General features: G+C 39.1%; 2 protein-coding genes across 2 annotated transcripts; both read left to right on the plus strand.

The window, feature by feature from the left end:
- Window positions 1–8,471: 8,471 nt before the first annotated feature.
- LOC111210705 (glutathione S-transferase T2-like) lies at window positions 8,472–9,546 on the plus strand. The gene is made up of 3 exons (XM_048771777.1): window positions 8,472–9,197; window positions 9,354–9,461; window positions 9,535–9,546. Exons 1-3 carry the CDS (start codon window positions 8,472–8,474, stop codon window positions 9,544–9,546), a joined length of 846 nt encoding a protein of 281 aa, XP_048627734.1.
- A 792-nt stretch (window positions 9,547–10,338) lies between these two features.
- LOC125596726 lies at window positions 10,339–10,917 on the plus strand. The gene has a single exon (XM_048771778.1). The coding sequence runs from the start codon at window positions 10,339–10,341 to the stop codon at window positions 10,915–10,917; it is 579 nt and encodes a 192-aa protein (XP_048627735.1).
- Window positions 10,918–11,587: the final 670 nt, after the last annotated feature.

Consider the following 11,587-nt stretch of genomic DNA (forward strand, 5'->3'; position numbering starts at 1 on the left):
GAGGGAGAGTCGTGTTTAAGGTGCTGATGGACTCTGTGAAGGGCAGAGATATTTTGGGTTGTTACACTATTAATGGGTTTGCGCAAGCTCTCCAGGTCTGGGTGTACACAGCTCTGACGGAATTGGGTGCTAATTATGGTAATCCTCTCCCAAATAATCCGTCTCCACCGACACTGGCTTACAAGGGTCGCAAAGGACGCATACAGTTTAAAGAGGCTATCCTCAGTCAGGTATTTACTTCAATCTGGACGACTTCGCAGAAAACTTATAATTAAGTCGTCTGATAAGTCTTCCAACTGGACGACTTAATAGAAGACTTATAATTCCAGCTGGATGACTTAGTAGAAGACTTATAATTAAGTCGTCTGGGAAGATTATCCAGACTACTTAATTATAAGTCTTCTACTAAGTCTTCCAGATGGAAGACTTTCCAGACGACTTAATTATAAGTCGTCTACTAAGTCGTCCAGCTGGAAGACTTTCCAGACGACTTATAATTAAGTCGTCTGTGAAGTCTTTTCTTTCCATCTTTCTTAATCCGTCAAATATCTAAGTTCATATCTTGTATTTACTGCAGACTAGGGTGATCAACTTTTTTCAGAAGGACATTGGTGTAATGTTTCCAAAATGGGAGTTTGATGTTGAGGACACGCCCGCGGAGAACATAATTAAACTAATTTTTGTGAAGAAACCGTGGAAGTGGACCATGGATTGCTGGGAAGTCACCGGTACTTGGGTCAATACAAAGCCGGCGGTTGTGAGTCCAGCGAAGAAAAAGGTAGTGAAGGAAGACAGTCCAAGACCTCGGAAGAAAGCTCGTAAAGAGGCTAGTGAAGAGGCTGGTGAAGAGGCAGCTGCAGAGGCTAGTGAAGAGGTTCATACGACTGTTGGTGGGTTGACCAAAGAGGATATTAAAACCATGTCCAAGGACATAGTTGATGCCATGAAGAAAAGGTTTGGGACGTGCCTTAAGGAGATCGAGTATCTGCCGGAAAGGGTGGAAGCTGTGGAGAAGAAGGTTGGTATCACCACAAAACGGAAAAGGACATCAGTTCAAAACATTACCCCTCCACCTAAACCGACGCTCGAACCCGGGATTAGTAACGAATCCTCTCCCAACAAGAGATTGACTAGACAAATTCTTAAGAATAATAACTGAAAAGTTGCATTTTCTTTGTTTCTTGTATGTCAGAACATGTGTGCTTTGTTAATAGTGTATGAAATGGATCTTTGGACAAAGTCATTGGTTATTATTGTTTAAAATGGATCTTTGGTTATTATTGTATAAACCCATCTTGTATATTGCAGAGTGAAAGTGTTAATGGGACGAACGCGGGAAGGAAGAGCTTGCCGGAGGATAAAGGTCCAGATGTGCCCGCAGATGCTAGTTCCTCGAAAGATAAAGCTCCAGAACCGAGCCTTGTTCTATTGGACAAAAATCAATCCACTGTTTCACATTTACAGAAGGAGGATGCTAGATATCTGGAAAAGAAAGATGATGCTTTGGCACTTTGCCGTGCAAAGAGTGATCGAACAAGGAAACTTGCTGCCTCACAGTAATCTCCTTATATGGCAAACAACACTGCCAAAGTGATCATTCCAAATAAAAAGCTTTATCCAGGCTATACTCCTTTTGCACCAATTGACAAGAAGAAGTTGAAGGAGCTCGCTGATTGGTTGAAAACTTGTCCGTAAGTGTTTGTTTTTTCCCTTGTTCGCAAACTCGCTAGGCGCTACGCGTGCGGTATATCCGGGCCTAGCGATTTATTGAAAAAGCGGAAAAAACTCGGGGAGTACGCGGGGAGGAATTTTTTGTATTTTTATATGTATAATACTTTCTTTCTACGTATAATACAATTTTTATGTATAATACATGTTTATGTATAAATCATTTTATAGATTTGTAATAAATTTAAATATATAATTGTATTTGTCATTCACAAAATATAGTTTTTCATATATTCTAAAGAATTGTTTACTTTAAATGTTCCTCAAACTAATGGGATTTTTTTTTAAACTTTTATATATTTATAATATGCTATTTATATAACTTTGTAACTTACTAACAATAAAGTTCGTTGGATAAAATGGTATAAGCTTGTTTTTCAGCTGTGGGAACACGAGTTCGAGAGTCTTGTGTGTTTTATAATTTTTTAAATATTTTTGAATGAAGGATAAACATTTAATTTCACACTCGTCTTCTTCATCCCTTCCACTACAGGATTAACCCTAGCCTCCAGTACAGCTTTATTACACTTTTCACTTGTTCTTACTATTTTTTGTTGATTTTCATCGGATCTTAGTAAAAAACTTGTGGATTTTGTTGGATAAAAGGATTTGAGCATACATGTTTTACAATTTTCAGATTATGAATAACTCGGATTCCAGATTTACTCGCCGATTTCTTCGATTATGCGGTTAAAGCCGGGAAAAATTGGGTCAACGCGTAACGCCTCCGATCAGCACCAATACGCCACGGTGGGTCTCCGAGTACCGTATTCTCGGACGAGTAATCGCCTACTCGGGCTCGTTTTTGAACAAGGGTTTTTTCCATAATAGCTTGATTTAGTCTACAAAAACTGATTGCTTTTCAACATTTTGTGTTTGCAGTCATTATAGAACACCTCTCGATAAAAAACCACGTACAAGTAGAACTTGGTGGTTTCAAATCCTCCGGACCTCCTTAGAGTGGCTGGAGGACTGTGTAAGTCTTCTGCTATGACTTAGATGACTTACTGATAAGTTTTCTTTGTAGACGACTTACCAATAAGTCATCTGGTAAGTCGTATACGTAGAAGACTTACCAGTAAGTCGTCTGATATCTTCTGACTTGTACCCTATTCAGCATATTGATGTTTGGATTAATGTGCTGAGGAAGAGGTACGACGCTAACCCACAACATTTCAGGAGCGAGAGAATGTGCTTCCTTGATCATCCTTTTGCTTAGCAATGGAGATTTAACTAATTTTAAGGACTCGGAGCCCGATCAAAACGGTTTAGGAAGAAGACTCCCTGGTGGGGGTGGAATTATTATGCAGGCACTATACCATCATTTTGCCAATCAAACAAGGTTTTGGGGACGGATATTGATGATGTCTATGCACCAGTGAACTACAACGACACTCATTGGATTGCTATGTGGATATCGATCCCTAAGAGGCACATAGTCGTTTGGGACAGCATTTGTTCCAGTATCTCCCTAGAAGTACTCGATGTGGTAATGGAGCCTTTTCTCTACATGGTCCCTTATCTGCTTGTTGAGTGCGCTTCCTCAGACGAACAACGTGCCCAATACAGTCTGGAGTCATTCACATATGAGAGACCGACCAATATACCTCCGGCCCGAGCTGGTGATTGTGGCGTGTACTCTCTAAAGTACATTGAATGTCGTGCTCTTGGGATAGAGTTTAGTAAAAAATACTTTGCTAAGCCCAACGGGAAGAATATGAGGGATAAGATGGCGGTGGATATATTTCAAGAGCTTCCTGACGCGTATGATTTCGAAAACAAGGACAATGATGCCAACCTGGGTGCGTATGAGGGGTGATAAACAGGCTACGTTAGATTATTTGTATGATAGATTAGGCTGATGTGTGTATTTGAAATTGATCCCTATTTTGTAACCTATACGTAGTCTGGAAAGTCTTCTGTGCAGTGACCTTTTGTAACCTTTCAGATAATATAAAGGGCAAGACCTTCTTAAATTTGTTTGGTAGTGTAATTTGACAAAGAAGTTGACACAGATAAGTTCATAACACAAATTTTTAATACATAGACTAAACACTGGACGACTAACTGGACGACCTTCTGGACGACTTACTTGAAGGTCTTCTGGAAGACTAAACACTGGACGACTAACTTAAAGGTCTTATGGAAGAAAAACCCATGGACGACTAACTTGAAAGTCTTCTGGAAGAAAAAATCCTGGACGACTAACTTTAAGGTCTTCTGGACGACTTACTTGAATGTCTTCTGGAAGACTAAACACTGGACGACTAACTTGAAGGTCTTCTGGAAGAAAAAACCATGGACGACTAACTGGACGACCTTCTGGACGACTTACTTGAAGGTCTTCTGGAAGACTAAACACTGGATGACTAACTTAAAGGTCTTCTGGAAGAAAAAACCCTGGACGACTAACTTGAAGGTCTTCGGGAAGAAAAAACCCTGGATGAGTGTCTCCAACACGATTCAACCCATCAATGATTCCAACGCGATCAAAGAAAATCCTACCAACATACTTCGGAGTACAGTGTCTCCGCTGAGCGAGTCGGTCTCCCACTGAGCATGTATGTTTTTCACTTACTTTGTTACCCAAAACGTGTTTGTTCCATGTTTCACCCTCGCTCTGATCTTCCATTGACAACCACTAACCGGACATGTTGTCACAAGGAGAGTTTTCGTTGACTTGTATATTCTGAAGGAGAACCTAAACCTCACTGCTGTCAACCGCAGCTCTGAAAGCAGTCATCCTTGCTAACAAAACTCTGGTTGACATAGATACTATTACCATTCGATCTTCTTCCTTCAATCTTTTTGAAATCTTCAAAACACATATCATCATCTTCCTCATCCTCATCTTCAACCTTTCCATAAACACTGTAATCCTCACCATTCTCGTCCGCTTCAGCAACAATAGAGATATCAGCATCCTCCTCCCCATCATCCTCCTCCACATCATGATTTTCATCTTCAATCAAATCATCATCATCATCTTCAAAACATTCATCAGCTTCATCATCTTCTTTCCTGAACTCTGAAACCGTTTCCACCTTGCTACGGCTTGATACACAAAGCCATACTCCATGCGTTTTTGTTATCTCGAGCAAGTTTTGAACTTGTCTATCACTTGTAACATGAATAGGAGAGGTGTCTAGAGCCAGCATCATTTCTGCTGGTAATGAATAGGTTATCTCCACAGATTCTGTGTTCATGTTCAGGTTATAATCTTCTTGAGCCATTGCAAGAAGTTCAGCATGTGTCGAACCTTCCCCCAAAAAAATGATTCTCGCTCCTTTGACATTATCAACCACAAAATCCCAACGGCAATCTTTCAACAACCATTCTCCATACACTGCATGTAACTGACGCATCATCTACAAAAATTCAAAATAAAACACATTAGTAAACATAGAGAAAATGAAAGTTTACTAAACATTGCCGCAGACGACATACCAGTAAGTCATCTGGAAGACTTACCAGTAAGTCGTCCAAACAAGTCATTTTTGCAATTGAATTTTAAATTGGACGACTTACTTGTAAGTCGTCCAGCTTTGTTTGTTAAAAAAAAACTCTAGACGACTTACCAGTAAGTCGTCTAGGATAAAACGGGTTAGTTTTGCATTTGACCGAATTGTGTCAGATATTTGACTTTTCCTGGACGACTTACCAGTAAGTCGTCTCTGGGCAAACAAAAATTTCAATATTTTATTAAAGCTAGACGACTTATTTGTAAGTCTTCGCAAGTTAGTTTGCAATTCGAAAAAGAAACTTAAATATTTAACTTTACCCAGACGACTTACTTGAAAGTCGTCCAGGTAGACGACTTACGAGAAAGTCGTCCGAGATAAGCAAGGTTTGACCAGAATCTAGGAAATAAATATGGACGACTTTGCTTATCCTGGACGACTTTCAAGTAAGTTTGACGACTTTCAAGTAAGTCGTCTTACTTGACGACTTTCGCGTAAGTCGTCTGGGAAAAATTAAATATTTAAGTTTTATTTTCTAATTGCAAAAGTAACCTGAGACGACTTACAGATAAGTCGTCTAGCTTTAATAAAATATTGAAATTTTGTTTTTCCCGGAGACGACTTACTGATAAGTCGTCCAGGAAAAGTCAAATATCTGACACAATTCGGTCAAATGCAAAACTAACCCGTTTATCCTAGACGACTTACCAGTAAGTCGTCTAGGGTATTCTCTAGATTTTGTTTTAACAAACAAAGATAACGACTTACAAGTAAGTCGTCCGTTTGACCAGAAGACTTACCCGTAAGTCTTCTACAGCCAGACTACTTACGGGTAAGTCTTCTACGCGAACAGATCTGGAAAAAAATTTCAATTTCATACCTTAAACTAGTGAGATGACTTCCTTAGCACACATAGTCTTCGCCAACCACCCAGAACCTCAAACGAAAGTAACCCACCAAGAATAGTATGCTTGAATGGCTCTATCAACCATAAAAAAAATTTGAATCAAAAGCTTGAGTTTTTTGGATGAATATGGAGGCAAAGTGAAAGAGATGTTGTTTTTAGCTCATAACAAGTGAGAAAGAGAGAGTGTAAATTGATTTGAAGTGCATTAAGAGCTTCAAAATGGTTGTTCATGGTGATTGGTGTATTAATTGTAATGACAATCTTGTAAATACTTAAAGATGATGAGGTTGAGAGAGTAAAAATGTCATTTTCGAAAAAAAAAAGAAAAAAAAAACTAATGGCATTTACGTAAATAATATGAACTCGGGAGGTGAATAGGACAAAAGAAAAATCCAAAAAAAACATGAGTTAGTTTTAGGTTTGACTTTGAGTTTTGAGTCAATCTTGCAAAAAGCCCTAAAATATTATCAAAACTTCTTCAAATTTTATTTGATAGATTTTATTGACAAAATTCATATTTTACAATAAGCTGGAATTTGAGAGAACTTATGACTAATCCAATAAGCTTGGATTTCATATAAAAATTATAAATGATAGACACAATCAGAGAGAATTTTAAAATAAAATGAAATCCTCTCGAATCCTTGATCTAATAAGACTTCCTTGGTCTTTACGGATTCCTTATTCCTTACTCTACAGAACACCTGTCACATTATGTAGTGTAAGAATTAGAATTAATTCCTCTCTTGAGTGTTTCCCAAAAAATGCATATTCAGAGGCTAAGAGCAGCCGCATTAGCAGATTAAAAGGAGTTCATGGGCTGGGGTTTATAGGGCCGAAAAATAAAAAGAAAAGTTTTAATGGGTTTAATTCGGTGATCCGTCTCGTTGGAGTAAGCCCGTATGATACGGGTTCAAGCCACGCGTCGAACAGACATTGGCCGCGTGTTATCGCGTCGAAAGCGAGAAAAATAGGGTTACGCGTGAGAGGATTCATTTTCTCATCTTTTTTCGAAAGCTAGGGTTTCTCTCTGTGGGAGGCGATTTCTCGTGCGACGCGACAGCCGGAGAATTTCTCGATCGAATCGACGTCGGAGTCTCTCGTAAACGATCTCAGGTGAGTATCGACTACTTTTACGGTTTCATTGAATCTTTTTGGGGTCGAAAGCGTTATCGGTTAATTGAAAATCGATTTGGGGGTTTTGATGTAGGGTTCAAAATCGATATGGGGGTTTCCATTTAGGGTTAATTATCGTCATGCGGGTTCCATTTAGGGTTCGTTTCTCGAGGATTTGAAATCGATTTGGGGGTTTCTACTTAGGGTTCCAAATCGAGTTTCTGGTTACGCTCTACCGTTTATTGTGTTCTAATATTTGCTTTTTCTGGTACAGATGGATCCCGCAGAAGAGAGAAGAGAGACAAAGAGGTAGACGGAGTTGATCAACATGCAAGGATACGTGGCTGATTCAGAATACGGGATTCCGACGAGGTGTCCCTGCGGAGGGAGAATCATTGACGATGTTCGGGGGAAGGACGAGTACGACACTCTTCCTGGGAAGCGGTTCTTCACCTGCAAAAACTACAAAGTAAGCGCTTCTTCTCAATTAAATTATTTCCATTTAATTGAGTTTCTAACGAGATTCTCACATGTGTTTTTGTGGTTAACAAGGCTGATGGGTTTCATTACTGTCAGCCTTGGGTGATTGGTGTCCAGGAGCATATCGAACGTCTCACAAAGCGTCTGGAGGAGGTTGAGTTGGTGATCAACTGGGTCCTGGAGGTCAATAATCAGATTGAGAGGCTGGAGGTAATGTGACTTGCATTTTTTTGTTTAAAATTTGTAATATTTTCCTTAATTTTTTATTAACGGACTAACAAATTGTGATTGTTTTTTACATGTCCAGGCAGAGGTTAAAGCCCTCAATGGGGAGGTTGATAACCTCACTGGGCAGGTTTATAACCTCTCAGTACAGGTCGCGGACTTGGAGAAGCTATGCTTCGACTGAAAAAAGGTAACACTCAAGCTTAATCAATTCGAGTGCTAGTTAGAGTTGAATTTGAACTGAACTATGTGTACTAGGTTGAGTTGAATTTGAAATGAATGTTGATGAATGGTTGAGTGTTAACCCCGTGTACTTGTGTTTTCGTTGGTTGCGTAATCAATTCGACTGCTAGGTAGAGTTGAATTAGAACTGATTTGATGTTTATTGAATACTGTCTGTGTAGTAGTTGTAGTTTTAAAAACTTTAATCAATGTTTGGTGGTTAGACCCACTTTAATTTTTTGTCCTTTCAAAGTCAAAACTAGTATAAAATCATAGGCAATCTTCTTCTGAAAACACAAACCAAAGTTTAAACTCATTTATCTAAAATCTAAATGGATCCTTTTAACTTTAACTCTCCCGGGTTGGTTAACCTACTAGTCTCTCAGAGCAGTCAAACAATAGACTTAGGGTGTTCTGAGGTTCCTAAACCGGCGTCAAAGCGAAAGTGGACAACCAAAGAAGACGTTGTCTTGATCAGTGCTTGGTTGAACACCAGCAAAGATCCAATCGTGAGTAACGAGCAGAAGGCAGGCACGTTCTGGAAGCGCATAGAGGAGTATGTCAATGCTAGTCCTCTGCTCATTGGCTCCATTCCTAGGGAGTGGAGTCAATGTAAGCAGAGGTGGGGAAGGGTTAATGAGCAGGTCTGCAAGTTTGTTGGAAGCCATGAAGCCGTGCTGAAGGAGCAAGCGAGTGGGCAAAATGAGAATGATGTCATGAAGGCTGCCCATGACATCTTCTTTAACGACTATCTTGTCAAGTTCAGTATGGAACATTGTTGGAGGGAGTTTAGGTTTGATCAAAAATGGAGATCACACTCATTCTCGAAAGATGGTGCAAAGGAGAAAAGGAAGGAACCGGCGGAGGAGGTTCCTGCGGACCAAAATGTTAGGCCTCCTGGCGTTAAGGCTAGCAAAGCAGCCAAACGCAAGAAGCACACGAATGAAGCAGCTTTTGATCAGATAGAGAGCATATTAGCTGCGAAAAATACTATATCCAAACAGAAAATCCTTGATCGCTTGCTAGCAAAAACTGAAGCTACACTTTCTCCACAAGAAGTGTCTCTTAAAAATAAACTCATTTCTGAAATGCTTTGATAGGGTCAGTTGGTTAATTGCATTTGATATGAATTTTTAAGTTAATTTTTTAGTTGGATAATGCTTGATATGAACTTGATTGCATTTGATATTTGCTGAATATGCTTTGGGTTGCAGGTTTGCAGGTCACGGGTTGCGGTAGGTGGATGCGTGCGTGTGGACGTGTTGTTAGTAGGTCTCAGCTTCTTTTGGTATCAGGTCACGGGTTCTCTGTTTGATTCACAGGTGAGTGTAGAATTTTGAATCTTTCTACACTTCTTTTAACTTCATCGGCTTTAATGGGTGTATGTACCCACAGGTTGTGTTTTGAACTCACGGGTGTATGTACCCACGGGTTCTATTTTGTACTCACGGGTGTATGTACCCGATCAACATGTAAAATATGTCTCTTTATATAATCTATGTTTCTCACTTCTGTTTGTGCAACAACTCTTTCACTTCTCTATATATTAATTGTTGTTTCATCTCAACTATCACCACTCTAGCATTGATTCTTCACTCTTGCATTGATTCCTCTCAACTATCACCACCCTTTCATTCACTTCTCAACCATCACCACGATTCCTCGCAACTATCACCACGATTTTTCTCAACCATCACCACGATTCCTCGCAACTATTACCACGATTCTTCTCAACTATCACCACACCTTCATACACTCCTCAACCATCACCACTTGCATTGATTCTCCACACTTGCGTTGTTCCTTGCATTCAACCAAAAGAAATTAATTCTCAATCCGTAGAGGTTAGTAATGTTTTTATAAGTTATATTTTTATAAGTTTATAAAAAATTTAAGTAATGGAAATTTAAATTAATATTTTTAAATTTAAAAAATAAATGATAAAAGACAACACTACATACCATATAGACAAGGAAAAAATGTTATGTTTTTATAAGTTATATTTTTATAAGTTTATAAAAAAATTAAGTAATGGAAATTTAAATTAATATTTTTACATTTAAAAAAAAATGATAAGAGACAACACAAAAAAACGATATAGACAAGGAAATAAATGTAATGTACTTATAAGATAGTTATATTTTTATTAGTTTTTTATAAATCCCTTTTGCCTTTTATAGGAAGTAAATTGCTTCAACAATGTCTTCCTCATCAAGTGATGAAGTAGATGAGTATTTAGAAGAAATGGTCGACGAAGTTGTTGATAATTTCATCGACTCAGTAGTTGATGGTCAAGCTAACAACCCGAAGAGACGAGCTTATATCGAAAGAAATCGGCAACGTGGACACAATCAACTATTGACCGACTATTTCAACGAAAATCCCACATACCCATCGGAAATGTTTAGGCGGCGTTTTCGAATGAACAAGTCATTGTTCCTTCGCATTGTCGATCGCCTAAGTACTGAAGTGCCATACTTTCAGCAAAGAAAAAATGCTCACGGAAGGTTCGGGCTATCTGCACTTCAAAAGTGTACGGCAGCTATACGTATGCTGGCATACGGTCAATCGGGAGATACATATGACGAATATCTCCGACTTGGTGAAAGTACGGCACGTTTATGTTTGGAAAATTTCACTACTGGGATAATACAATTGTTTGGACAGGAGTATTTACGAAGACCTAATGAGGATGATCTTCAACGATTACTCGATATTGGAGAGGTACGGGGGTTCCCAGGGATGATTGGCAGCATCGACTGTATGCACTGGGAGTGAAAAAACTGCCCAACGGCTTGGAAAGGTTAGTACACACGTGGTTCAGGAAAGCCGACAATTGTCTTAGAAGCTGTTGCATCACAAGATCTTTGGATATGGCACGCATTTTTCGGATTACCAGGTACCCTCAGCGATATCAATGTTCATGATCGGTCACCAGTTTTTGATGATATTTTACAAGGTCGAGCACCAAAAGTGAAGTTCAAGGTCAAGAACCACACTTATCGTATGGCCTACTACCTTACTGACAGGATTTATCCAAATTGGTCAACATTTATCCAATCCATCCCACTCCCTCAAGGTCCTAAAGCAGAGCTATTTGCCGAACGTCAAGAATCCACCAGAAAAGATGTCGAACGGGCTTTTGGAGTATTGCAATCAAGGTTCGCAATAGTTAAAAATCCAGCTCTACTATGGGACAAGGAAAAGATAGGATGGATTATGAGAAGTTGTGTCATATTGCACAATATGATAGTAGAGAACGAACGAGACGGATATACCCAAATTGATACATCTGAGTTCGAGTCAGGAGAGTCAAGCAGAAGTTCCAAGGTGAAAACGAGAACAAGTTTTAATATAGGTAATATGTTAGGCGTTCACAATGAAGTTCGGGATTCAGAGAAACATCATCTTTTGAAAGCGGATTTAGTTGAAAATGTATGGAAAAAGT

Source organism: Brassica napus, unplaced genomic scaffold (genome assembly GCF_020379485.1).
Source record: "Brassica napus cultivar Da-Ae unplaced genomic scaffold, Da-Ae ScsIHWf_1269;HRSCAF=1813, whole genome shotgun sequence".
Lineage (NCBI taxonomy): Eukaryota > Viridiplantae > Streptophyta > Magnoliopsida > Brassicales > Brassicaceae > Brassica > Brassica napus.